Source organism: Colletotrichum higginsianum, chromosome 9 (genome assembly GCF_001672515.1).
Source record: "Colletotrichum higginsianum IMI 349063 chromosome 9, whole genome shotgun sequence".
Lineage (NCBI taxonomy): Eukaryota > Fungi > Ascomycota > Sordariomycetes > Glomerellales > Glomerellaceae > Colletotrichum > Colletotrichum higginsianum.
This window is the reverse complement of record NC_030961.1, coordinates 2,493,476-2,520,979: the sequence shown is the minus strand read 5'-3', so window position 1 is coordinate 2,520,979 and position 27,504 is coordinate 2,493,476. Positions and strand designations below refer to the sequence as shown.

Genomic DNA, 27,504 nt, shown 5'->3' with positions numbered 1-27,504 from the left:
AACAAATGGAGCCCTGTAAGTCGCGGCAAGGGAATATTCCTTCCGGCGCCGTCGCGTAGTTCCGATAAGAGAGCCGAACCACAACTCGGGCTGATAAGAAGGTTCGCTCGCTGACATAAGGTGATGCCTGAGCACAAGGAATTCTTGGCTGCAAGGTACTATCACTAAGCACTTTGCACGGAAAGATACTTCGATCGCCAGATGCAGGGACCGTAGCCACGAGAGTGACAGACGCCCCCCTTCTGGATGGATGCAGCGGGAGATTTCCGAGATGCAACACATAGGGAAACGACAACGCAACACCACGCAGGACGTATTGAGGGCGGCGGCGACGATTCTGCGCGAACATCTCGAGTTTCCCACCCTCTTTTCTCCCACAACAAACCATACTGCTAATCGTCAATATCCTTGTCCGCCTGCCACACCGCCGTGACGCACAAGCGCCAGAGGCCTCACTACACTAGAGTGCCTATCCATCGGTCGATAAATTAAACAACAAAGCAGAGCCCGCCAAATTACGGATACATTGACTGAATCGCTGGGCGTCGGTCATATCATTGCAGCAGTCTGCTGCTAAGATATAAAAGAAGTCACATTCTGAGGCTCGCCCACGAAACACATCACTCTACGACTTTCGGACCAGTGCTGGCCTTTGCTCCGCCCAAAGTTCCTTTTTTCCCCTTTTTTGGCGCGACCGCTCCTCTGTTCTCTCAGCACCAGGCTGTCTCGCACCCGTTCGCAGCGTCCTCTACTTGGATCTTCCTTGTTGTCTATTTGATGCAACGACCCCTGTTGTTTGTTACTGTACCAGCAACCCCGGGATAAGCAAGCAACAACATTGCATACACATTCGACTGTTTGGATTGCCAACACACGTACGCCGTGTAGCGTCATCGACGAGGGTTTTTCTTAATTACCTAGAAGTGCCGTTCAGACGGTATCATCATACTCGCAACACGCCTCACCCGCCATCCGCCTTATCGTCAACTCGCATTCCGACCGTCACAATGTCGCAGACGCCAGGGCACTCGCGTAATCCTTCCAGCGTGGATGCCTCGTATCAATACAACAGCATGAACTCATCCCCCCAACGCAGACGAGCTTCAAGGTCCTCTGCCAACGATCCCGTAACGCCTCTGCAGAGCGGCTTCAACACACAAGACGCCCTAGATATTTCGTACGCCAGCGGTGCTATGGACGACGGTAATGGCTTAGGCAACCTTGCAGACGAGCTGGCCGACGCGTTCTCCGATTCCGGAGACGAGGGGGAATACTATGACGACGACAACGACAACGGTAATGGCAAAGAAACACCAAACATCAACGTTCAAGAGGCCGAGAGACGAGCTAGCGCAGCTGAGGGAATACGGGACAGCGGGGTCGATGTTACGAGTCTCGGTGAAGGCAGTGGGAAGGCGAAGAATCTGAACCTGGGGCCACCACCACTCGCTCAACGTGGCCATCGACGGAGTGGCAGCGAGTATGACGGCAGCGAATATGGATCCGAGTCCGATCTCGACTCCCCCGGCATGCTACCCAGTTTGGTGGCCAAAATGGATGCTGTCGAATCATTGGCGAGGCGAGGAACAGAGAGCAATGGAGGGCCCACGGATGGTGTTTTTCATCGCGTGACAGAGGGGCTGAGGGATTTAGGCTCTCAGGCCGGCGTCGAAGGCAGCGCGACGAGGTATATTTATGCCGATTTTCTGGCATCATGGAGTCTTGCTAACATGCCCAGACTCATCACCGCCCACTCGGCCCTTACGACCCATCTTACGCACCAGACCCGTCAACTGCATAATCTGACCTTCCCCCTTCTCTCGCCGCTTGTCCCGCCTCCAGACTCTGATACGATTGACGAACTATTGCCTCTTTTGATCGAGCTATCCGAGTCAATGCCCCGCCCGACAACGAAAGCCTACGACTCTCTGACAGCCCTCCACACTTTGACCTCGGACCTTGTACAGAGTCTCAACTACCTTTCAGACACACTCCATATGTCCAGACAAACCACGACCACGGCTACGCGTCGTCTGAAGAGCGCCAAAGAGTTGGTCGCTGAGATAAGGAGGGAGGAAGAGCTTCGCGAAGAGGGCGAACTGTGGCTAAAAAAGGGTAACTGGAGTGAAAGACTGTCCAAGCGTGAGTGTGCCGGGGTGTGCGGCGATGTCGTAGACGGCTTCGAGGAGGTTTGTAATGGCTGGCGAGCCCGGCTACTGGAGCAAGCCGGCTCTGCTCAAGCCTGAGCAGTTTGGGCAGTCTGAGCACTGCTGCTTGCGTACTGTTGGACTGTTCAACTGTCACCAAAGCTCATTTCGGGAATCGATAAGCGGATCACTTGCATGATGTATCCCCCCCCCCCCAAAGGTTGGCTAATGTTGGGACTTGGGGCGGCATAGAACCAAGCGCGTGCTTTTGGGTAGACCCGGGGTCGGGCGGCTTCCAGCACGCAAAACTTACTAGACTATATGAATTTCCACGAGCTGATGAAATGCGACAAGCGATACCCCAACCTGGGAAAGCTTGCCTGTTAAAACAAAGAACAAGAATGGCATGTTACTACTGGACACTGACTAGTAATTGTGACATCCGGCTTGCTACATATTGCGCATGGATGAATGATAGCACAAGGCTCAGTAAGGTCCAAAAGGAAGCACCAACCTTCCCCACGTCGGCGAGTTAGCCAAGTCACATATACCACAGGACCGTCACCAACAGTCGAGCAACGTCTAGGATTTGGCTAGATCTGAGCATATGGCTGTACGAGTAAGACCCGAGGAATTTCTTGCTTTGCCCACCCATATTGCCGACCAATGCAGCACAGTCGTGACGAGCAACGGATACCAGCACAGCGTCCCTCACCTCCCAGCCCGAAAGCAATAGGTCACTATTAGCGTCGCGTGGAAGCCCCCAACTTGTCAAATCAGAATCAATACATGATGGGAGAGCATTTGAAAGGATACATCTGCAATCATGGTGTCTGTATGCTTACCCCACGCATCACCCTCACCAGAGAGATACGTGATCTCGTCCTCGGTTCAAGGTGGATTCGAGTTTCAATGATAGAGCTTGGAAAGTTCTCATGTAATGGAAACCATTGTCAATAGACAACAAACGTCAGTCGCCGACCAGGTGTCGGACGAGTAGGTAATTATTAAGTACATGAGGCCGGAAGCAATTAGCCAGCATTTTGAGAGAATCGCCGTGACGCCGTGCAATTTTGGCCAAAAGGCCCACGCAGAAGAATCCATGGCAAGTAGACATGAGATCAATCTTCTCCCAGCCTTACCGTGAACGCAGGCCGAGATGGCCCGCCGTCAGGATCATCGGAGTCGCGAGGAGGTCCGGGTTGATGCGGCGCACTGACCGGCCCCCGGCTCAGCCGACTCGACAGGCTCTCGCGGCTTGCACGACTCAAGGGGCGATCGGGCCCGTCCATGTCTAAATCAGCAATAGGCTCGTCAATTTCATCTCGGGCCCGGTTCATCGCGGCAAAGCCCGAGAGGCTCATGTTGTCATCGATTGAAGGACGCGGCTGCTGGCCCAGGGCGCCAGTTCTGCGCAGACGGCCATCCACAGGGGGCGCTTCCTTGCGGTTCTTGACACCAGCCTCGGTCTCGTCGTCGACGAGGACGACCATCCACACACCGACGGCGCCGTTGCTTCCGAGGAGGGGGGTGCAGTGGATCCAGCGCACGCGACCCTCGCTGCTGGACTTGCTGATCCAGCGGACTTTGGCCGTGACGCCATGGCCGTCGGCGAAGGCGTGCGAGAGGCCCTCGCGCACGCGGTTGGAGCCGCCAATTCGGTCCATGAAGTTGGACTGGAGGATGCCAGGCAGTCGGAGCGACGGGGAGGCGAAGAGAATGCGAAGGCTGGGGTAGGGGCGGACAAGGAGGTAGTGTTCGTAGACGCCCGAGAGCCTACCGCTCGTCAGTGGTACTGCAGGGTTAGACTGGTGGACAGAGGAGGATTCATCCTGGATCAGAATCCGGGGCTTGTGCCAGTTCGTCGATGTTGACGCTTGGTTCTCGTCCTGTGGCACGCGGTGCATGTTTCCGCCCCGCCTGCGGACTGTTTCGAGCTCAGCCATATTGAACATCTCACTCAGCTCCTGGAACTCATCCTTCTCTTCCTCTGTCTTGTAGTTCCTTTGACCGTTGATGGCGGTGGTGGTAGCCTCCTTTTTGACGACAAGGCTTTGCAGTGCTTCAAGACCGGAGCTTTCCTTGGCAAGACCCGAGACGTCGACCTGGGCACCAATGAAGTAGCGGACAGTGCCGCGACTATCATATAGCGGGGCCACCATGAGCAGGTTCATGAAGGGTGAGCCGTCTCGGCGGTAGTTGAGGAACGTTTCGTAATGCTCCTTGCCAGCCAGACACCTCTCGCGTAATCGTTTTACGCTGTAGGGGTTTGTCTTCGGGCCTTGAAGGAAGCGACAGTTGCGGCCGATGACATAGTTCATTCCATATTGTGTTGTTCTGTGGAATTCTGCGATCAGGTTAGTCGATGCTCAATTTGCGCCACTGGAGACTAGAATGTACTTACCTTCTGACGCCATGACAATGGGATTATCATGCCTTGATGGATCTGTCAAGCAGAAGACCTCTGCTAAGCCTTCGGACATCTCTCTCAGTTGGACAGGAAGTGTTCCTGTAATACGCCGCTTGATAGATACGCTGACTGTCTGAATCCACGTGTATGTGATATAAGCAGGGAGGTCTTCCTGGACGAGAACATCAAAAGCAGCCTCTGTCTTCTTCTCCAGTGAGCTGTTACTTGTGTTGTTGGTGTTTTCTGTTGAGAACGTATGCTCCGGCAGGGTATCCAGACCATTTGCGATTGCGTTTGAATAAGAGATGGCACGTAGTGCCTTCAGACAGTCGAGGTAGTATGTGAGAAGGGGCAGAGAGTCGGGGCGGGCGGAGTGAAGGAAGTCGGTGAACCGCTGTAGGAGGATACGGTCTTTGAAAATGGCCTTCAAGTGGTCTTTGGAGAAAAGAAGCTCGGACCGATCCTCCAAAGAGTACTGTCCGTTATCGCCGTGTGACGGCACTACAAGGTCGAAGGATCCGAGTTCAATCTCTTCCTCGGCTAACGGCTCGAGGATCTCGTCATCGCCGGCGCCTTTGGTCTGCAGAGGGGGAAGTGAGGTGTTATTCGTTTGGTACGATGACGTCGTCGAGTTGGCTCTGGACCTCGAAGACCGTGTTCGAGGGCTTCTCGGCGGGCTCGACGACGTATACCTTTGCTGGACATTCATGGATTCAGGAGAGTTGACTCTCCCCCTGTGAGGGATGTCAGGAGACTGTACGGCACTGAATGAGCTTGTCAGCCGTTTCTGGTTCTCTTGATAGCTGTCCCATGTCCCGAGTTTGGTGTCTACCTTCTGTCTTGTCTGGGGGCAATGTCATTAGGATTGATGGGCCTTTGGTGGGTAGCCCAGTTCGTGTCTTCGTCTTCCCAAGCCTCCTGAAATCGCGACGGGTTAAACGCCTGGTCTGGAGGCATTCGGCTTGCGGGACGCTTGAAAGGAATGTCGGGGATGTCAGCCCCACCCTCGTCCACATCCATGGTTCGCTGCTGCTGTTCTTGATGTTGTTGTTGTTTGTGGAGAGATGTTACACTGAGAGAGTCAAAGCCAGTCATCTGGGGTTGTGTGAGCCAACCGTGCCTTTGTCGGCGGTGGTTAGTGTTGACAGAAGCAACTTGAGCCATGTGCCTCCTGCGCCGGAACAGTGTTAGTATAGAACGTGGTCCAAGGTCTTAGATCGGAGATGGAGCAGGTGCTTGAGACATGGTTTCCGGTCCTGGGGACAGAGAATGATTTATACCGGGGTTGCTTGAGGGTGTTCGTGGGGCAGGGGCAGGGGGGGGGGGGGGTCAAATGTCAAAGAACATTAGATATGGGGGCGCACAAACCATTAGCTTCCACAACGTCATCAACCTAGCTAGACAGAGGGCGGCGCCGTCTTCACAGCGGGGAGTGTGACAAAGAAGGGCCCGGCAGGTAAGTATTGGCAACTAGCTACACTATAGACGGGCGAGACGAGTGAGCGCCAGCAGCATGTCAGTTCCGTATGCCTGGTGGAGGGGCCGGCTCACCGCGTCAGGTACCCGTTCAACCGTGCTCTCCTGTCTCGAGTACATCTAGTTTAGAACAGGCGATGATCGCCTTCTGCAGCAATTTAAAAGTGCAGAAACCCACAGAGTTGCGTTGCAGGAGGCTGCGAGGGGCTGTGGTTGGTAGCCGTGATGTGTGTAAAATGCCACTGCGAATTGACCTTCAGCCGAGTACCGAGATCGCCAACTAGCCGAGCTGAGCATAGCTCTGGGCAGTGCAAGAGACAGCTCATGGCTGAAAGAATTGAATCAGGACGTCGACCAGTCTTTGTTGACTTACAGGCAGGCCCAGGCGTTGGTGACGGGTCAGGACTAGTCGCGTGGGCATGTTGGATAGACGACACCGACACTGTAAGACCCTATTAAGGCGTTGGGATTGAGTTGACAAATCCACCAACGGTTCCTGGGTCCGGGATACTCGGATATGACTTTTTTTTGGCTACAATTGTGGAGGGACAAGAAGCTCCCCATAGTGTTCTGGCTAACGGAAGACACGACATGTTTTCGCGAACCTCACTGCGGTCCTATAAGCAAGCGTGTGAGGAGGTATCATGCTATGCTGGAAGAGAGGATGATAGTCAGCAAGGAGAGAGACGGGCTTAACGAGGGATTGATCAAGAAGAAATCCCTTAGCATTGAGTTGGTTTCGGAAGATAGCTAACTTATCGTGGCTTCGGAAAACACATGGCTCGTCCCCACTAGCGGGCGCCGTACCAAGGCGCCCCTAATGCCACGATGTCCGCAGTAATAGCGATGAGCGTGACAAAGTCACCGATAGCAAGAGCGTACGCTGCAAGTACAAAGCCAGAGCTGTTGCCACTTCGGTACCGGCCCCACACGGCCGGTACACGGACCTCGTCCCATCTCTCGATTGGGACTAAAGGCGGCGCTCGTAACCTGGTGAGTGGCATCTGGCAGATGAGCTAGGCCTGGGGCCATTTCCAAATCAACCTGCGCGTCATGTCGTTTGCTCAGTGCCTGGGACACTAACCATGAGCCGGGGTTGTCTAACCAGAAGAGCCAGAGCACCAGCTTTGATGTCCGTGCTTCGATCTCCTGAGCTGCGATGAACAGCTCGAATCGGCGGTCGGACGGCATCATTATCCGATACGAGTTGAAGACTGGAGGGTGGATTTTCAGCGGCTATATCTCTTCCGGGAGGAGGGGTGCAGAACCGTCGCGACAATCGTCACGACCTGGGTCCCAGTGTTGGTGCTGTGCTACACGTCTGTGTATCCAACGGACCGTTTTCTTCTCTAGGCGGAAGTCATCTTAATAGTCTGGCCGTCACCATGAACCACTGCTGCCCATGAAGAGTAGGTCGTTGAAGTCTCGGCTTGTTGGCCCTTAGTTGCGTCCATGGTGGGTAGGGCTATCATTTCTCGCATCGGCAAGCGTCTCCCACCATTACGGCAGATCATACCTTGCTCAGGATCTGCGCAAGACTAGGGTCTCTGAAAGACGCAAGCGGCAAAGATGAACAGCAGTGAGGCAGCAAAACTCCTACGCGGCAATTCGGAACTCGTGCCTGGCTCACGCTCGCGGCGGGGACCATGCGAACAGACCCAAGTACCGGAGATAACCGTTTAGTTGGATGTTGTATCACCGTCAACGTCCCATCGGGAGAAGCAAGCATTGTCAGCCTTTTTTAAGTTTTTGCATTATTTCGCTGGCGATGAACGAGGTGTGCCACAAGTTGTGTAAAACGCTTCGAGTATTGAGCTGTATGCCAATGCAGCAGCCGACCTTTTGTTATGCTGAGAAGCAGGCATATGAGAAATTGTGCCTCGTGGAGGTGGCCAAGCAGCATTAAGTCTCGTCCAACCCAACTCTATCCAAACTCAACTCACTCTTCCCCTGACACTTGACAGCTCGTGTGAGCGGGGGGGGGGACTTGGCTCCCGCAGGGGGACCTTCTGGAGATAGTAAATGGCCTCGCCCGAACTCTCTCCAGTACATACCTGTACATAGTAGTACACGTGCAAAGGGGGCCGATAAGGTTCCAAGGGTTTGGCTCGCCAAACATCCTCGGAGTTGGGATTGAACGCCCCCATCGTGCAGAGCAAATCCGAATTTTATGGAGATACCGATTAGATCAGCATGCCTGCATTTTGCCTCAGGCGTGAGACGGTTGCGTTACAGTGCAAACACAAAGGCCCTGAACCACTGGACTGTGTGAGAAAGGACTTAACGCGAAAGAGGCGAGAGGGGCCTTATGTTTCCACTTTACGCGACGAGACGCGTCTCAACACGCGCTTTTTGCCACACGGTTCAAAGGTACCTACCTACCTAGGTAGGTAGGCACCTCAATAAGCAGTACTTAGGTATTCAGCCATGTGCCTTGGGTCTTGCAAGCACCCAACCTGCTTAATTGCTTCCTCCTGGCAAGACTGTCTACACATTCAACCAGTTGGATTTAGTCTATCAGTGGTTATTCCCAGTATTGTCCAATTCTCAAGGCCTTACATCTTCATACATAGATAACTTATAGAGCCTGCTACACTTGTGGTTGCTACAACGGTTGACTTGAACAAACAACTATTTGAAGTAGCAAAGATGCATTCCTTTCAGCCTGGGCTTTGTTCCCACCTGTTGGCATGTTACTGCTAAGGGCACGGAAGCTGGACAGCTTGACTTTGGCAGTCGCAGCAGGATTCAGTCCCTAAAGGCAGAATGCCAGCACGTGTTGGCTAGCTGTTCGTCACGCTTCCTGGGTCGGTAGGCAATGCAATCACTATATTTCAGGTGGCACGCCCAGAGCCCAACCTGCCCCTCCGGGCTTGTCTGAGAATGGGTGGGATTGATTGGCCTGCTGTGTCCAATCTACAGTTTTCTCATCCGAATGCCCAGGTACCTAGGTAACAAAAACAAACAACGCCCTCAATGGTGCTTTCCCAGCCCCCCTTTATCCCCTCCCGCTTCCAGGGAGGCAGGAAACACGTCAGTTGGAATTTCAACGCGGCTTCGCGAGTCGAGCCGGGACACGGCAAACACGCGAATTTCCATCGCTTGAGAAGCGCGAAATGTACACAAAAACACAACGATTCGGACAACAGCTGTTCCAGCGCGACTGTCATCATCTCGAGTTCATTCATACTTTGCATATGTCTATTTTGGCGTTGTGGCAGCCTGGACTGTGAACTGCGGGCACCCCTTAAGACTCAGCATATGGCTGTGATTGAAGGTTGCTCTGTATTTCATCAGTTGCTCTATGTCTTATGTTAATAGAGGCTGGGTATATGAAGACCTTCTGCACCATCTGGTGAAGTGGCTATTAAGACTTCATTTGGATGGATTGTGCATCGCTGGGAGGTGTCAGAGCATGGTGTTATTCAATTGCCATTTGTATTGTCACCAGGCAGCACAGCATGAAAAGCTTTACTTGCCGTCTGCTGTTGCAACCTAGGTACCTACTTGGGTAGGTAGGGAGGGAGTCAAGGACGCGACCCCCAAGGGCGGATAGGGGAGAAAACAAAAAGATAACATCGAAAAACGGGGGGGTAATAAACACAATACAGATATTGCTAACAAGTTGCCCGCCGCGTTCGGTCTTGGCTCTCATCAACGGGATGTTTATTGTTGTTCGCCATGACTGCCCTGCCTGGCCTGCCAATGTTATTGTTCACCCCGCCGGTGCGGTGCGGTGCCGCGCCGACGCCAAACGCCCTTTCCTCAACCTCGTCGCGCCCAACGCGTCCGAATGGACGAACCTGGAAGGCGACCCCGGACAGCGGCCGTGAGGGACCACCGTCGTCGTGCGTGTTGTTGCTCTGCCGTCGACGCTAAGATCCAAGGGAGGCTAGTGCTCCCCCCTCCCTTAGCCGCGACTCTGCCGGCTCAACCTCCCACCAGCGCCAACCTCCTCTCTTCCCACTGAGCACTTGACGGGCCCCTGGACAACAACAACCACCTACCTATCGACGCTGAGTTGCTCACTGGAGACTGGCTGGCTTGGCTGTTGGACCGCACCACACCTCACCACTCTAGCCGCCTTCCTGTGATCCCGCCGCCTGCACTGCATCTCTGCTCACAGACTACCTAACGATCTCTTGAATCTGCACACACTCGACATCCGACGGCCCGCACGACGACAACGACATCTTTCTCGCGTTATCTGTGTCTTCTTCTTCTCCTTCTCTAACTTATCATTCTTTCAACGACATTGCGCCTTGCTTCCCAGCCATTTTACTTTTTGTTTTTTTTACGACGCCCAAACTTGCGAACAGTGGGAAAAGCATGCGAACGACAACGACATCAACACCACCGTCAGGGATAAGGTGGTGATTTGTTTGACCGCACCGACCGACCGAAGCCTCGTTCGAGCAACTCGCCCTTGCTCCAGATTTCTTGCCAGGTCATTACATTACAATTACAACAGCCATCTTCGGCTATACCACAACTGTAACGACGTCTTGGGCCCAAAGAGTTGCTGGTGCTGCTAGATTGGCTACCCCCCGCCATCTCCCCTTGACGCTTTTCCCAGCCGTCTTTGCTGGCCTTCAGCCTTTCGGCGCAACCAACACAACTCTTCTTGCCAACTCGACATACACAAGGCGACCATGACGATTCCCGTCGATTCGTCGAAAGCCGTCGCTGCTTCTGCTTCTACCAAAAGACCGGCAGCAGAAACGAGTTGCTCCGCAGCCGCGACTCCCGCGCGCTTCGCAACACCTCCCCCTCCCTCCGACCGAGGACACCTCGAGAACCGCCAGCATCTGGAGAACGCGAACCAGCGCAAGATGCATCATAGCAGGAGACCCAGCGAGTCAGTTCGTGCCAATAACTTTGATGCCGATGCCGTCGACAGTGCATTACTCCGGGAAATGCAGCACCGGTCACAACGAGAAAGCACCCCAGGTGCCAGTCCACATCGAAAGCGCCAGAGGATAAATGGCGACAGGTATGTTCGCAGCAATCATTTCGTTTCAAGGACTCCTTTTAACATGAATCTGCTAGATTCATCCCCACGCGGACTGGCCAAGATCTTCAAGCTAGTTTTAGCTTGCTCCATGAAGATGGCTCTCCGGCGACGCCATCTAAGCAAAAGAAGCGCACCCCCCATGGAGAGCTTCATTTCCAAAGGAGTGAGATAGAACAATCCTGGTTGATGCGAGTATTCATCTGACAAAATAATGTCCAGCCGAGGAAGCCAATCGTACATTCTCGACCCTGCTCCGCGCCGAACTCTTCGAGGGCTCAATACCACAGGCAACGCCACCGACTCTGTCTCCAGATCATTCTCTATCTACCGCATCCCACTCAGCCCACATTCGGGACAGTACGAGGTCTCGCACGCCACCGAATAACGCTTCTGCCAACTCTCTGCCAACCTCTCTGACACCGTCCACGCCCCACAAGAACCTATTCTCTTACATGTCACCTCGACAGCTCAGCAACGCAGGCCACCTAACACCGTCAAGAACGCCTCAAAGTCGCCATGGACCCAATTTGGACACCCGCTCCGAGATATATAGCCTCTCTCCTGTCCGCTTCAACAGCCAACAATTGTTGCTGAGCCCGCGGCGGCAACCCCGAGCGGTCAGCAAGGTACCTTACAAGGTGCTAGATGCCCCCGATCTGGCGGATGACTTCTATCTGAACTTGGTTGATTGGGGTAGTGCCAATGTGCTGGGGGTAGGCCTTGGATCCAGTGTGTACATGTGGAATGCTCAAACGAGTCGTGTCAACAAGCTTTGCACGCTCGAGGATGACACAGTAACGAGCGTGTCGTGGATCCAGAAGGGAACACACATTGCTATTGGAACTGGAAAGGGGCTCGTTCAGATCTGGGATGCTGAAAAGACAAGACGACTACGGACGATGACGGGCCACACGGCGAGAGTGGGGTCTTTGGCTTGGAACACCCATATCTTGACGTCCGGTTCTCGTGACCGACTGATATACCATCGCGACGTTCGCGCCCCTGATCAGTGGCTCAGGAAACTCGTCGGCCATAAGCAGGAGGTTTGTGGCCTGAAATGGAACTGCGAAGACGGCCAGCTGGCCAGCGGCGGTAACGACAACAAACTCATGGTCTGGGACAAACTCTCAGAGACCCCGCTTTGGAAGTTCTCGGACCACACAGCTGCTGTCAAGGCCATTGCCTGGTCACCTCACCAACGTGGGCTGTTGGCTTCAGGCGGTGGAACGGCGGACCGCAGAATCATTTTTCACGACACAGTCCGCGGGTCTGTCATCAACGAGATCGATACGGGCAGCCAGGTCTGCAACATTGCCTGGTCCAAGAACTCGAATGAAATCGTTTCGACGCATGGTTACAGCCAGAATCAAATCGTCGTTTGGAAGTATCCTTCGATGACACAGGTGGTCAGCCTCACAGGCCATACCTATCGCGTGCTATACTTGGCGATGAGCCCGGACGGCAGAACGGTCGTAACCGGCGCTGGTGACGAAACTTTACGATTCTGGAATGTGTTTGGACGACGACCTGGAGCCAGAGAAGACAGCGACGGCAGCCGACTATCGGAATGGGGCGTCATTCGATAAAGCATCAAAGATGGAGCACCAGTCTCCGCAAAAGACATGATACCCCCTACTTTTCTTTCTGGCTGGAGGATGTCGGTAACGGCGGCAGGCGGAAAGCGATAGAGCGAGCGCTCGAATTCTGTTTCATGGTAATGTTGACGGGAAGAGGAAACGTAAATACCACGCTGCCGGTTGCATCAGGTGCATGCATGGAAAAGGCGTTTCGACAAGTAGGGATGGTACAGGCAGGACAACGCTGTTTCTGGGCTTTTGTTTCTTTTTCGGGGTCATTTATGGGACTTATTTTGTGGCTTCAGCGGGTGGCTCATGAGGAGAAAACGATACAGGGAAAAGGGGCTTTTTCGGGTGACGAGAGCCGACTGGAAGCGGGTTGCCAAGCAGAGAAGAGATGCCCGCATCATTCTTAGCATTGGGCTTAAGCGCAAATAGTATTCATCGTAGTGTTGTTTGGGGAACGCGCCATTTACACCCATTAACACCTAGCGTCAATGAATAAAACAAGGCTTGCTTGTTCCAAGACTCTGATTACTTCGAAATGACAAGCACCAGGCCATCAATCATCGGGATGGGATCAATGTAGAGTCGTCTGTGAAACACTTGAGCATCGTTGATAAGAAGCCGATAGGTATACAACATACATACCTATACATAGAACACATCCTCAACAAAGAAATAAGCTGTACCAAGTCCTCCGTAGCTATGAACCATCCAAAGATCAAGAGGAAAGAAATTCGCTACGACGGTTCAACTCTCGAACCATTCTTCTACGCGTGAACCTCAACATAGAAGAGAAAGGCCTGTCCATTCTGATTCAGCTTCACCTTGCCTTCCTCTCTCTGGCGACATCTCTGGCCCCCCCGTCCACGCCTGTGGTATCCGCTAGGGCCGAAAGCTCTTCGCCCAAAAGCGGAATTTGTTCCGAGAAACCGCCCGCCTTACTGCTCTCCACTACTACTGTGTTCTCGTGCTTGAAGTCATGTTCGAGATTGCCGTCGCTCGTTGGGTCGTTAATGTTTGTCAGAAGAAGCTCACTCGGAGCGGACCCCTCAGGGTTGGGCGTCATCAGAGGCGAGTGACCGCCCATCTCGGGGGTGTTATGCCACTGCCTCACCTCAGCCCTGAGAACCTCGAGTTCCTTCTGGAAGCGCGTTCCGAAGACGTCGATGTAGTAGGTAGCTCCGTTATAAACACTCCATGTAAAGACAACTGTGAGGAAGCCCGCCGAGGCGTATCTGCTCATGAACCAGATGGGGCACGGAAGCATAGTAAGCACCGCATAAGAGTACTGAATCAACATGAAGGCCGACTCTTGCAGGGAGTCCGGCAGCGAAAGAACAACCTTGCCAATCCAGCTCTTGGAGTATGACTTCCGCAGCCACGTGAACGATGTTGGCCGCCCTGCAGCAATCTTGTCGCGTCTGCGAACGGTGATGAAGAAGTAATATGATAGCTGCCAGATGGCATAAGGGATGGAGCTCCAGGCCAGCATAGAGACGATATTTCCATAGGCTGTGGGCGAACCAGCCGGAGAGTGTTGAATTGTCCAGATAGCGGGGAGGCGGCTGGCCTGAAGCTCCTCAGACCACAGATGGACTATGCAATGAAGCGTTGCGCAGGGCATGATGTGGATGAAGAGTGAGGTGACCTTGTCGAAACTGTGGAAGACGAGCGAGTTTCTCCACATAATGATGGCCACGGCGTTGTTGCCAAACGCGAGACAGTAGGTAGCCAGGAAGAGTCGCTTTGAGCTGGGAAATATCCAGATGCTGAGAACCAAGAGTAGGTTGACGAAGTAACATAGATCCGCTAGGAAGTAGTGGTAACCGCGACGGTGGTAGGTGAAGTAGCGGATGGGCATGAAGTACATGACTTGGACGGTGTACCACAGGTGGAAATACTCGGGCCAGCCTCCCATGAGAAGACCGCTCACAAAGATGTTCATGACGCCAAAGATAAATGATACCTTCTCACGCAACGTGACCACCCTGGTGTCATTCCACTGCTTCCCAAGCCTGTCCACGCTGGTGCGCATCCGCTTCCTGTACCTCTCGAGCTGTTCCTCAGCAGTGGGGACGCGGCGGCGCCATTCCTCCACCACTCGTTTCTGAGCATGCTGGCTCTTGTTTTTGAAGGCGTCTCTTGACTTGCGAACCTTTTGCGTCTGTGCAGAGATGCCCTTCTGTAGCTTCTCGAGCTGTTGAGGCAAGGCGAAGTTGTCGAGAAGGTCGAGGACAGAGATGCGGTCCAGCGGCGGGAACACGTCCCAGTCTTCTTGGTAGGAACTGCTGCCAGAAAACGACGGATTCCTTGATAGCTTGGGGCTTTCAGGGTTGACAGGGCCTAGAGTTGGAGTCTGAAGAACTTCTTGGTCTGGAGGGGAGGAGGTAAGGATAGTCTGCGCCTTGGTCGAATCGAAAGTGAATACAGCATCGCTGTCAGCACGCGCATCTTCGCCCTTTGCTTTGGGTACATCGTGTGGTCTTGGATCGGCCATCTCCGACTGAGCTCAATACTGAGTGAGTCTTGACTTGTCGGTCGTGGTAGCTTCTCGTTGGTGATCTATAAAGCGACGAGCGAGGTTAGTCTTGGTTTGTGCAATTGTCGGGTCATCTCGGGAGATAGAGACTGAGTGAGAACGGAAGGCAGCAGAGGGTTCCGTGACATGGCGTACCTTTCGAAGAAGCAACCCCTTGTGATCGAGGCAGGGAGTTGGAGCGATCGCTTGGGGGTATAGCTTGTGAACAGCGTCCAGCTGAGGAAGATTGGTTGCTCTGCTAAGGACTGGTAAAAAAAAGGCGGCGGTGAACGGCCTCCTCAGAGTTACAGAAATATCTTCACAGTGTCGTTGGTTAAAGAGGAACGATCCGGGTACGAAGGGCCGAAAGATGCGCCTGGGCCACTAAATAGGTCGTTCGATGTGTAGTGTTCAAGCACCCCGTAGCCTGAACAGCAACTTGGCGAGGGCATGGATGGTGCGGGGAGAGTTGAGCGGCGTGGTGTGGTGGGAGGAAATACAAAGAGGTCTGGAACACGTTGAGGAGCTGGTGATGATTTACACGTGTTGGTGACTGACCGCCCCAGATTCCTGGCACCTCACATTTCGGGCAGGGGTCGCTCTGAAAAAAGACGTCACAGAGCATGACTGCTCCGCTGCCAGTCAAAGCTTATCAGGGGGAGATGCACGCAGCCAGGTCCAGACGATACCGCTCGAGGTTGCGCCAATACGATATATGAGCACATACGTATGTATACACATGTATAATACATGCATGCATTTACAGAAAACAATACCCTTTCAATGCTGATGACCAGTAGAGACATTTCGCGGCAATGGTCTCTGACTTGCTCCAATAAGTCATGGCGCTCACCTCTACACTACGGTATGTTGACCAGGGATGCAATTAAGAAAAGTGAGCCCCACCCCTCCCTACCTAGTGGCCTGTACCAGAGAGCACCTGAGCAGCTGATAGTTCTTACACACCGTTGGCCGCTAGCTACTGCAGCCCGTGATTTGTGCAGGTGCTGTTGGCTGGCTCTCTGGTTGGTTGAGAAGCAGTGGGCGGTGGACAGGAAAACAGTCGACCGGGTATGCTTACCACTGAGTTCCTTTCTCGCTCCCCTCTGGTCATCGTGGTGCGACGTCGTGATACTTTCATAAGACTTAGGTAGACACAACAAGGGATATCACAAATAGAGAATAATGAGCCTACTAAATCCAGAAAAGGACACACTGCCTCCACTCCTAGATGGACCTGACATGCTGGAGCTCTGCTACTAGTTAGCCTGCTCCAGGGGGCAGCTTGACACAATTTACCTACCCAACACTCATCCGGTTTAGCCAGCGCCTCTTATCATCACGTGACGATAGCTCAAGCCCGCATTGACGTGGTTTGAGCTTCTGTTCGCGCGACTGGGTCAGCCTCGGCGTGGGCCCGCAGTGTGGCCAGTCAGTGTCTCGTCGCGTCCAGAGGCAACAGGAGCACTCAAGACGCGCGTGGGGAAATTCGAGATCGAGTACTCCAAGCCACCACGACCTCATTGTCGCCATACGAGACCCGATTTCCTTCCAAGTGCTTCTCCGCCATGCGCCAGGTCTGTTCGAGACACCAAGATCCGACTTAACAATTCCCGCATAGCCTCTGCATTTGCGACAAGCACCTGCCGCCCATCCATCGACACGCTGCTGCCTTCGCACAATTGAACCTTGTTTTTCTCGCGCGCCCACCTCTTCGCGTTTGCGAATATCCTCGCCTGAAGAACGCCATCCGCCGGCATCTAGACCCAAGTGTCGTCGCGCACTGCGCGATAACCGGTTGACAAAATGGGAAAGCTCATTCGCCTAGAGCTCTTCAGTATGTCTAAATCTACTTACTGGCTACATCCCCTCACTACCCTCGCGCTGACCCTGGTTCTACCTCGTAGACTTCAAATCGTATAAGGGCCACCACACCCTCTTGTTCGGCGATTCCTACTTCACTTCTATTATCGGCCCCAATGGATCTGGCAAGTCGAACTCGTAAGTCTCTAGCTTCATTCGTTGCATTCGTCTGTCAACTGACGTTTCGCTTTGGGCAGCATGGACGCGATTTCCTTCGTACTTGGCATCAAGTCGTCACACCTCCGATCAGCCCACTTAAAAGACCTTGTGTACCGCGGTCGCGTACTCAAAACCTCCAAGATCCAAGATGACGGTTCTGCCCAACCAAATGGCCAGTCGAACGGCCATGGGAACGGTGAAGGAGATGAATTGTCGCAAAAGGCTTCGCGGGGCGATCCCAAGACCGCATGGGTCATGGCTGTCTACGAAGACGATGCGGGCGATGAGCAAAAGTGGAAGCGCTCTATCACAAACCAGGGATCCAGCGAGTATAGGATCAATGATCGCGTTGTAACCGCTCAGCAGTACAATGAAGCGCTCGAGTCGGAAAATATCCTGATTAAGGCTAGGAACTTCCTCGTATTCCAAGGAGACGTCGAAGCCATTGCTGCACAATCACCCCAAGACCTCACAAGGTTGATCGAACAGATCTCCGGAAGTCTGGACTACAAGGCCGAATACGAAAGACTACAGACCGAAGCCGAGCAAGCCGCCGAAAATCAGAGCTTTCAGCTTCACCGGAGACGTGGTATCAACTCCGAAATCAAGCAGTATCAGGAACAGAAGAAAGAAGCCGACAACTTCCAAAGAAAAACGGAGGAGAGGGACGAAGCTATCGTCAAGAATGCCCTGTGGAAACTGTACCACTTTCAGCGCGGCATGGATGAGTCTACTGAGCAAATTCATGACCACCAACAGAACCTGCAGGAGTTTCAGCGCAACGTTGAGTCCTTCAAAAGAAAGCTTGAGGCCGCCCAAAAGGAGCAGCAGGCAGCGGCCAAGGAGGTTCACGGTGTGGAAAAGGCCATCAATACCAAGAAGCGGGAATTCGACGAGCTTGAGCACAAGCTTATTCCCATCGACGCCAAGATCGAAGAAAAGACACGCAATATCGAGCAATGCCGCGCACGAATGGAGCCTGTCCGCAAAGAGCGTGACAAGCAGGCTGAGGTGATCAAAGAGGATGAGGGTCGGCTCAAAACCACTGAGAAAGCCCAGAAGCATTTTGAGACACAACTAAAGGAACGTATGAAGAAGCTCGGTAAGGAGCTCAACGAGGATGACCGCAAGGAGTACAACACTCTTCGCTCCCAGGTTGTACAGAAGTGCGCCGGCAACCAAGCAAGACTCGACAACCTGATTCGCCAACAGAAGACCGACGAGGTCACTGTGAATACGCTCAAAGGCAAGGTCGACACCCTCTCGGCCGCTCTGGAGAAGTACGAAGGGGAGCTGGAGACTCTCGGTGAACGGAAGGCGTCAACCGAAGGCAACATTAAGGCATTGTCTCAGGAGATCGACACCAAGAAGAAGCAATACCACCAAATCCAGTCGGAGCGTGTCAGGACCAGCCAAAGGCGTACGGAGTTGGAAGAAAAACTTGAGAACGTGGCTAAGCAACTGCGCGAGGCAGACGATGGCCGTCGACAGAACGACCGAGAAGCTAGGATGAAGGAGATGGTCAACAACCTGAAGCGGCTCTACCCGGGTGTCAAGGGCAGAGTCGGCGACCTATGCAAGCCCAAACAGAAGAAGTATGACGAAGCTGTCAGCATCGCTCTGGGCCGAGACTACGAGTCAGTTATTGTTGATACGGAAAAGACGGGCCACGAATGTGTCCAGTACCTTAAGGACCAACGCTTCCCGCCAATGACCTTCATTCCTCTGGACAACATCAAAGTCAATGCTGTAAACGGGGCTATCAAAGGCATCTCGGGAGCCCGGCTCACCATTGACACTATCGATTTCGATGCTGCGTACGAGCGCGCTATGGCTTACGCTTGCGGGAGCTCAGTCGTGTGCGACAATGAGCAGGTTGCAAAACTCATCTCGTATGAAAGGCGCATTCCTGTGAAGACAGTCACTCTGGATGGGCTAGTCATCCACAAAACTGGTATGATGACTGGCGGCCGTGGTCCAGAGCCCAAGGGCGGAAAGCGGCGTTTCGAGAGCACCGACTTGGATTCGTTGAAGAATTTAGCGACCAAGTACAAGGAGGAAATCGAGAAGCTTCCCAAGTCCGGTCGTCGCAGCACCGCCGAAGAATCTCTCCAGATCGAAATTCACGGGCTTGAGCCTCGCCTGGCGAACGCGAAGGCTGAATTGGCACACCTGAATAAGAACTATGACAGCAAGAAGAGAGAGAGAGATAATGAGGAGAGACAACTTGACGAGCTCGTGCCCAAATACGAAGAAAAGACAGCGGAGCTCGAAGCAACGAAGCGGACTGTCAAGGAGTTCTCTGACGCTATCGCCAAGGTGGAAGATGAAGTTTTTTCCGGCTTCTGCGGGAGGCTCGGCTTCAGCGACATTCGTGCGTACGAGACAGAGCATAGAGACATGCAACGAGAGGCCGACGAGGAGCGTGCCAAGTTCGAGGTGCAGAAGTCCCGATTCCAGAGTCAACTTACCTTGGCACGGGACATGCACAGCAACCTAGAAAAACGACTCAGGAAGCTGCAGGAAGCTCTCAAAGCTGCCGAACGCGACTTGCAGACCTACCAGCAGGAGAAGTCAGACATCGAAGATGCCACGCACGAAGTCTCTGACGAACTGGACGCGCTCAGCGAGACGCTTGAGGAGTACCGCGGCAAATTGGCGGAGAAAAACCACAAGGTTTCCCAGGCCAAGGCTGAGGTCCACAAACGTAGCAAGGAGATTGACGCCAGGCAAAAGGAGATAAATGCCCTGGAGACTGTGGTGCAGAAGAACAGTGCGGGCAAGTTCGCATTGCTTAGGCGATGCAAGCTTGACCAGATTCAGATTCCCTTACTCGAGGGCTCGCTTGACAACCTACCGAACGAGGACAACATGCTGCGGCAAGACGCCGACGCCATGGATGTTGACGAGGAAGTGGACGAGGAGGAGATGATGACCGCTGCTCTTGAGAACTACGGGATCGAGGTTGATTACGAGGGTCTGGATGAAGAGATGAAAAACGTACGTGTGCCCTCAGCAATGTGCCTCGGCAAATAGCTACTGACTTGCCATACAGTCCAACGATGCTAGTGTCGAGGAGAAGTTGCAGGACAAGATTGCATCACTGACCTCGGAACTTGAGAAGCTCAACCCCAACATGAGGGCGATCGAGAGACTGGAGAGCGTTGAGTCGAGGTTGAAGAACACGGAAAAGGAATTCGAGGACTCCAGAGCGGCTCTTAAGGCGGCCCGCGATGCGTTCAACAACGTTAAGGCTCAGCGGTATGAGCTATTCAACAAGGCCTTCACGCACATCCAGGAACAGATCTCGCACGTTTACAAGGATCTTACGCGATCGGAAGCCTATCCCCTGGGCGGCCAAGCGTATCTCGACATCGAGGAGGACACGGACACTCCCTATCTTTCGGGTATAAAATATCACGCCATGCCACCCCTGAAGCGATTCAGGGACATGGAGCACCTTTCCGGAGGTGAGAAGACGATGGCTGCGCTGGCTCTACTGTTCGCCATCCACAGCTACCAGCCTAGCCCGTTCTTTGTGCTGGACGAGGTCGACGCTGCATTGGACAATGCCAACGTCGACAAGATCAAGAAGTACATTCGTGAGCATGCTGGCCCTGGTATGCAGTTCATCGTCATCAGTCTCAAAACTGGCTTGTTTCAAGACAGTGAGAGTTTGGTCGGGGTGTACCGCGACCAAGAAGTCAATAGTTCCAGAGCACTCACCCTCGATGTAAGCTGGTTTCGATGACATATGCTTGATTATGGATACTGACAGTGGCGTAGCTCCGGAAGTACGCGTAATGCAAGAAGACGAGACAATCAGTTGGGCGTATGTAAGAGATAATGCAGACTCGGCTTTGCTGGGTGAAAGGGCGGGGATAGAGAGACGAGTCACGAAACGTCGTGGTCGTTTTGGTAGTCATGACTTCGGTGAAGGGGGTGCGATGCCTCGGGACTTGCTTCACATCGGGTGGTATATCGGCTTTCCCATGATGGCTCAAGCGCAGCGTTGCGGTCTCGCCGTGTTCCGGCAAGGCTGCGAGTGGAGTTCGGAATGCAATGCAGCTAGTGGATTCTTAAATTCATATTTATTGACGATTCTTCTACTCAAACCTTACACCGTCTTTCTCTCATCCCTGATCTGCACTTTGATCCGGTTGTCGTTCTGTGTGAATTCTGAGCTGACATGATGCTCAAGATGAAATGCTATGTGTTGTCACGTGATGTTGCTGCCAAAAAGGTAGTAGCTGAGGTTAGGCATGAGTGTATGATGAACCGTGAAGGTGGTGGTTGCGGCAGCGGGTGGGCCAGCTGGATACAGTATAGAGTACGTACCCTCTCTAGGACCCTTGCGCCTTCCCCCATCGGCGCCATCGCAGTGCGTCGACGCCTGTCGAAGTGCTAGCTAGCTGTCTGTCCATGCAGCTGGGTCCCATCAGCCTCAGACCAGGCGCCGGTGCGTATCCCTTTTTTATTCTCCCAAGTTGTAGCTACAATTTCGCAAAGCAATGGTTGAACCCAGGTGTGGAGGACCCTGATCCGTAGATCAACTAAACGTTTGCGTGTCGGAAATAGAGCTCTGGTTTTCCACAGGTGGCATGCACAACCGTAAGCTGCCGTCTCCACGTCAGATCTGCCATGACCTTCACTTTTTGAACTAGCCAACAATCGCCCTCCACATTGACTTCGTCCTCACCTCACGTCAACTCATCTTACCCAACGTCGTACATCAAGACTCTACGCATATTTAACAGCTTTGACGAGGGAGACGGCGCAATGGCGCAGCCGTTGGATCTCGCAAAAACTCTAGTCAAGTCTGTCATGCGCGCCTTCTACGAAACGCGCCACATTCTAATCATCGACGCTTTGATCATTCACTCTGCGTGCGTTCGTGTCCCATTCTGGACGTTGCACAGTGTTGCTAATTTTCGGTAGGCTTCGTGACGATGACTTGGCTTACCTGATGGCGACGAATACAAAGGATCTCCATAAAGCATGCGGAAAGCTCAGGGAAGACCGCTTTCTCGCAGTGTTAGCTTGGACCTACCCTCCGCAGATCATACCCAACGCTGACTTCAGGCACCGTGCAGATACACAAGATTGGAATATCGCGAAGACCCCAAGAATCCCGAAGCGAAACCTCGTCCCGTCAACCGAACATACTACTACATCGACTACCGCCAGACCATCGATGCCATCAAGTGGCGTGTGTACACCGTCGACAAGCAGATACAGGGCACCACAGTGCCAGCGAGCGAGCGCAAAGAATACTTCTGTGGGCGCTGCAAATCGGAATGGACGCAGATGGAGGTGCTCGATAATGTTGGCCCCGAGGGCTTCGTTTGTCACCGGTGCGGCGCTCCGCTCACCCACGATCTTGAGCGCAACTCGACCGGCCACGAGCAATCAACACGACTTAACAACCAATTCAAGTTCATCACCGAACTTCTGCCACGGATCGACGAGATGGTTGTACCTGACAATACGTTCGATGTTGCAATCAGCAAAGCCCTGCCCGTCGTCCGCGATGCGAGCTACCAATCCGTTACAACCATACCCGTTTCATCCTTGCAACCCACATCAGTCAAGGGCCTCGATAACGTCGGACCAAAGTCAATGTCTGTCAGCATCTCCACATCAGACGGACCATCAGAGGCAGAAAAGGCAGCGGAGAAGGCGCGCAAAGAGAAGGTTGCACAGCAGAATGCGCTTCCGTCGTGGATGTCGAACAGTACCGTCACTGGCGAGTCTTTCTCGGCCCAGGCAGGTCCGACGGCTGCCACCAAGACAGAAGAAACGGATGACAAGGACGCCGTGATCAAATCAGCAGACAACCCAGAACACGCAGAGCTGGACGACTACTTCGCTCGCCTCAAGGCTGAGCAGGAGGCCGAAGCGGCAAGGGCGATGGAGGAAGAAGAGGACGACGATGAAGATGATGAAGAGGAGGATGCTTTTGAGGATGTGACGCCAAGTATCGCGACCCCAGCTCCGCTTATCAAGACGGAGCCATCACCTGACTCAGAAGAAAGAGTAGTCAAGAAGGTTAAGGTAGAAGCACCCGCGGATGGAGATGATGGCGAGAGTGACGAAGACATGGAATTCGAGGACGTCTAGGAGCAATGATATTTGTCGGCATGTACATCCTTCCCCTCACAGGACCTGAGGTGCACGTGGTCAGGGAGGCAGGATTCAACAACGGAGATCCAGCAAGATTCAAATGCTTGGTCCAGCCTTGTCCACGAGTTTTTGAGAGTTGTGAATTAACCACACATGGATATTTCGGGTTACGGACCGACTTCCAACTAATGCTGATCTGGCAGTTTGGGTAATCTCAAGCTACATTGTAGGGGTCTGGTAAGCAAATCAACATGCATTCAGGTAGCACCTCGTCATTATGTGCTAAGTGCTTTGAATCGCAATAATGATGTCAGCGCCATGCAGGGCACCAATAGTACCTAGGCACCTGCCTATTACTCAGTAGGTACCTACTTAGGTAGATATCCGTTACATACCTACATCGAGGGCGATTGGCAAATGATGTTGTCTAGGACCCACCGCTTGCTTCTGCTGCCCACCTCATCATTCGTACTGATCAATTCTCCCAAAGATGAAACCCGCAGAGAACCCCTCTGGTGGATTGCCACCTTCATCAATCACTACGATATGCGCGACACCCCATATGACTGCGGTGGCCAGGATGGCTCTTGAACTTCCGCCTGTCTATCTTCTTCCCACTCACTTGAAACCAGACGAACTACACGAACTCGAAGAAAAGATCCCAAGCTTGACATATAACATACAAGAAGCCAACATTGTCATTGGGAAAATCTCCCAGCGAGAAAGGGCACTTTTCGAACTTAGACGCGGAAAAGTGCTGACCGATCCCATAGATGCGACTAGAATCTCTGAGTCGCCATCCGCAACTCCTCGGAAGCGCAAGAGGGCACTGTCTGGTAGTGGTAGCGAGTCGACCTTGTACAGTGAAGATGGAGAAAAGTACGGGCCAGTTCCAATGCAGACCATAAAGGCTCTTGCGAACAAGTCTGGCAACACCAATATTGTCAAAGTTGTAAAGCTTGCATGGCTCACGGACTCTCTTGCGCAAGGCGAGATTCTTCCGCTTCGCAACTATCTTCTTTATGAAGGCCGCAAGAAGGGTACGTCCGAGACGCCTACCACGGCCAAGGGAAATGGCATATTATCTCGCGCTGCAACCGACGACCTCTGGCAAACACACAACAGCGTCTGCCTTGAAGAGAGGAGAAAATATCCTGCGGACATGCATCAAGCAACGCCTTCGCTGCTTAGGCAGACGACCTCGGAGCACGATTCAGTGCTTAAGCTGCCACCGATACCATCGTTCCTCGGGTCAACGTTTGCCTGTCAAAGACCGACCCCTGTTGATCCTCCAAATGGCATATTTGTTGACGAGTTGAAGAAGATACGGCTTAATCGAAAAATGGTGGGCGATCAAATAGGGGTGAGGGCCTACTCGACATCCATAGCAACCCTATCAGCATACCCTTATGCGATTGCCACGCCACAAGGTAAGCAAATGGTTTGCGCGTCGAAGGTGGTAAGATCGGCAATGTTGATTTCACATAGAGGTGGCAAGACTCCCTGGCTGTGGTGTTAAGGTTGCCGAGCTGTGGCATGAGTGGAAGGAATCTGGCAGGCTTTGTGAAGTAGATGAGGCCCAAGCCGATCCCAGGCTGTCAGTGGTAAAAAAATTTTACGATATCTGGGGAGTTGGCGACATCACGGCTCGAGATTTCTATAATAGAGGTTTGTTGCCGCCGAAACGATAGCGACAGTTCACTGACGGATAATGTGCAGGATGGCGAGACCTTGACGATGTCGTTGAACATGGCTGGCACACCTTGGGCCGAGTTCAGCAAATTGGCGTCAAGTATTATGACGAGTTCAAGCTTAAAATACCGCGAACCGAAGTTGAATCTATTGCTGACACCATTCTGGTACATGCCCGCAACATCAATCCGGGGTTCGAGCTAGTCATTGTCGGTGGTTACCGGCGTGGGAAACAGGGCAGTGGGGATGTCGACGTAGTGATCAGCCACCGGGATGAGTCTGCTACGTTGCACTTCGTCAACAAATTGGTCGTGAGCTTGGAGAAGAGCCGACACATCACACACACGCTCACGCTGAGTAATCACAACAGTGAGCGTGGCCAGCGGCCCGTCAGTTGGAAGGGCAACGAGTCAAAAGGGAGCGGTTTCGACACCCTTGACAAGGCACTTGTGGTGTGGCAGGAGCTCGAGATCGAGAGCCACAAGAGGTATCCAAAAGAAACGAAAGAGAAGCCGCACCGGCGGGTGGACATCATCATCAGCCCCTGGAAGACGGTTGGATGTGCAGTTCTAGGTTGGAGCGGCGACACAACGTTTCAACGAGACCTGCGTCGTTACTGCAAGAAGCAGAAGAGCTTCAAGTTCGATAGCAGCGGTATCCGAAGCCGAGTTGATGGTAGCTGGATCGACCTGGAAGGCGGGAAGCTCGGGAAAGCTCCTGACATGCTGACTGCCGAGAAGAGAGTATTTGAGGGTCTTGGCCTCGAATGGGTCCGTCCAGAAGACAGGTGCACCGGGTGAAGAGGAGGATACCCCCCTGTGGCAGATCTTGTGGTGAAGCGGAAGTTAAAATGGCGTGCTGGATCCCGCCAGCTTTTCATTGGGAGGAAAGCGCTCCAGACGCCCCGAAGCGCGCTCAATCACCTTTCGCGGCTTGAAGAGTAAAGACGACGTAAGGTTAATCTGGCATCGGGAGCGGGTTCTGACTCCGCCATCGTTTTGTGGTTGAACCAGCAGGCAGACCTCGACGTTGATTGCATCTTAGTGATGGGATTTTGTTTTGTGGACAAGTTGTTCACCTCACATTCAATTAATCAGACTGGCCAAAGTCCGCCTCGAAAGTCCGCAGTCCGGACATTGGAAACGCAAGGCACCGAGCTCTTTCGGGGATGGCGATTGGTCATAAGCCAAAAGACCATCATTGACAATCGGGACTTGAATGTGGCCGGCCTCCGCTCCCGTCGGCAATGTCTTGGGGCTTGTCCGTGTTGCGCATGTTTAGACCCGTCGGCAGAATGTTCCGTGGTGGCATTCATTTATAGAAATTTTTGTACGAGGGGAGAAATCTTAGCGGGCGGATAGGCACTCTTTTCTGCGGATCCCCTTCCGCCCTCCTCTACACTCCAGCGGAGGAGACCCTAGACCGACCAAAACAGCTGGCGTCTCGAAACCTGGTCTTCCCATCGTCCAGGCTGTTGTTGCGTTACGTAGCTCGGAAAGCAAGATAAAAGAGCTACTGCCCCTGCTCCGTATCGTTGGTACTCGGCGCACTCTTCCATATCCACATCAATTGCCTACATCCGTACTTTGTACCATTCACCCGTTACACATACATATCTAAGGTATTGCCAACTTTACCACAGACCTACTACCCTTGGACAATCCCATTTGCCGGCCATTGAAAGCTTTCAGACCAGTAACCACGTCAACAGTTCATCAACAGGCAGTCCGTCACCATGCCTCTCACGCTCCAGGTCCCCAATGAGTACGGGTACGTAACAACAGCTTCCTTCATTGCCAATTGTCAACAAGCATGCCAATGTCTGACCAAACACGCCCGCAACAGCTACGTTCTCCTCGTCGCCGCATCGACCTTCTTCATCAACACCACCCACGTCCTTTTGACGAGCAAGTACCGCAAGGCCAGCGGCCTCGTCTACCCAGCTCCCTACGCCTCCAACGAGCAGGCCGCCAAGGACCCCAAGGCCTACCAGTTCAACTGCGGTTCGTCTGCCACGTCCCATTACCACCCCTGCCCTTTCCCCTACACGAGAGGGAATGCAATTTTACGATCATGTCAACGCACACAAACTAACGCACCGATACAAAGCCCAACGCGCCCACGCCAACTTCACCGAGAACCAGCCCTCTTTCCTCGGCGCCCTCCTCATCTCTGGCCTCCGCTACCCCGTCGCCAGCGCCGTCCTCGGTGCTGGCTGGGCCCTCTCCCGCGTGTTCTACGCTTTTGGCTACACGAGCGGCGCCGGCCCAAAGGGCCGCATCGGGTATGCTTAGGCTTCCCATCCTTGCCGTCGTCACTAGGACCTTATCCAGGTCTCTCGCTAACCTACCAATCAACGCAGTGGCTCCGCCGGGTCGTTCCTCTTCGACTTCGCTCTCAAGTTCACCGCCGTGTACGCTTCTGTTGCCATGATCATGAACTGGTAAAGTCGCTGTTTTGTAATGGGAGAGGATGCTCTTACTTAGTACACGAAACCGATTCTTTGCGCTCATATCCGT

General features: G+C 53.3%; 8 protein-coding genes across 8 annotated transcripts; 5 read left to right on the top strand and 3 right to left on the bottom strand.

The window, feature by feature from the left end:
* Nucleotides 1-1,007: 1,007 nt before the first annotated feature.
* On the top strand, nucleotides 1,008-2,246 carry CH63R_12968 (uncharacterized protein; the record flags this gene model as incomplete). Its single annotated transcript, XM_018307942.1, has 1 exon — nucleotides 1,008-2,246. The coding sequence occupies one exon, from the start codon at nucleotides 1,008-1,010 to the stop codon at nucleotides 2,244-2,246; it is 1,239 nt and encodes a 412-aa protein (XP_018152359.1).
* Nucleotides 2,247-3,268: 1,022 nt separating this feature from the next.
* CH63R_12967 (Hisactophilin c49s mutant phototropin phy3 fusion protein) lies at nucleotides 3,269-5,721 on the bottom strand (the record flags this gene model as incomplete). The annotated part of the gene is made up of 3 exons (XM_018307941.1): nucleotides 3,269-4,494; nucleotides 4,552-5,321; nucleotides 5,390-5,721. 3 exons carry the CDS (start codon nucleotides 5,719-5,721, stop codon nucleotides 3,269-3,271), a joined length of 2,328 nt encoding a protein of 775 aa, XP_018152358.1.
* Nucleotides 5,722-6,824: 1,103 nt separating this feature from the next.
* On the bottom strand, nucleotides 6,825-7,224 carry CH63R_12966 (uncharacterized protein; the record flags this gene model as incomplete). The annotated part of the gene is made up of 2 exons (XM_018307940.1): nucleotides 6,825-7,023; nucleotides 7,118-7,224. 2 exons carry the CDS (start codon nucleotides 7,222-7,224, stop codon nucleotides 6,825-6,827), a joined length of 306 nt encoding a protein of 101 aa, XP_018152357.1.
* Nucleotides 7,225-10,685: 3,461 nt separating this feature from the next.
* On the top strand, nucleotides 10,686-12,633 carry CH63R_12965 (WD repeat domain-containing protein; the record flags this gene model as incomplete). The annotated part of the gene is made up of 3 exons (XM_018307939.1): nucleotides 10,686-11,026; nucleotides 11,083-11,210; nucleotides 11,267-12,633. 3 exons carry the CDS (start codon nucleotides 10,686-10,688, stop codon nucleotides 12,631-12,633), a joined length of 1,836 nt encoding a protein of 611 aa, XP_018152356.1.
* An 817-nt stretch (nucleotides 12,634-13,450) lies between these two features.
* Nucleotides 13,451-15,127, bottom strand: CH63R_12964 (F-box protein; the record flags this gene model as incomplete). Its single annotated transcript, XM_018307938.1, has 1 exon — nucleotides 13,451-15,127. The coding sequence occupies one exon, from the start codon at nucleotides 15,125-15,127 to the stop codon at nucleotides 13,451-13,453; it is 1,677 nt and encodes a 558-aa protein (XP_018152355.1).
* Nucleotides 15,128-16,954: 1,827 nt separating this feature from the next.
* Nucleotides 16,955-23,290, top strand: CH63R_12963 (Structural maintenance of chromosomes protein; the record flags this gene model as incomplete). The annotated part of the gene is made up of 12 exons (XM_018307937.1): nucleotides 16,955-16,985; nucleotides 17,056-17,149; nucleotides 17,209-20,170; nucleotides 20,226-20,903; nucleotides 20,957-20,964; nucleotides 21,518-21,551; nucleotides 21,599-21,629; nucleotides 21,680-21,695; nucleotides 21,767-21,781; nucleotides 21,835-22,056; nucleotides 22,109-22,204; nucleotides 22,264-23,290. The coding sequence occupies 12 exons, from the start codon at nucleotides 16,955-16,957 to the stop codon at nucleotides 23,288-23,290; spliced, it is 5,214 nt and encodes a 1,737-aa protein (XP_018152354.1).
* Nucleotides 23,291-23,873: 583 nt separating this feature from the next.
* Nucleotides 23,874-25,922, top strand: CH63R_12962 (DNA polymerase mu; the record flags this gene model as incomplete). Its single annotated transcript, XM_018307936.1, is given in 4 exon segments — nucleotides 23,874-24,723; nucleotides 24,782-24,961; nucleotides 25,127-25,755; nucleotides 25,773-25,922. 4 exon segments carry the CDS (start codon nucleotides 23,874-23,876, stop codon nucleotides 25,920-25,922), a joined length of 1,809 nt encoding a protein of 602 aa, XP_018152353.1.
* A 798-nt stretch (nucleotides 25,923-26,720) lies between these two features.
* On the top strand, nucleotides 26,721-27,432 carry CH63R_12961 (MAPEG family protein; the record flags this gene model as incomplete). The annotated part of the gene is made up of 4 exons (XM_018307935.1): nucleotides 26,721-26,755; nucleotides 26,831-26,988; nucleotides 27,095-27,269; nucleotides 27,348-27,432. The coding sequence occupies 4 exons, from the start codon at nucleotides 26,721-26,723 to the stop codon at nucleotides 27,430-27,432; spliced, it is 453 nt and encodes a 150-aa protein (XP_018152352.1).
* Nucleotides 27,433-27,504: the final 72 nt, after the last annotated feature.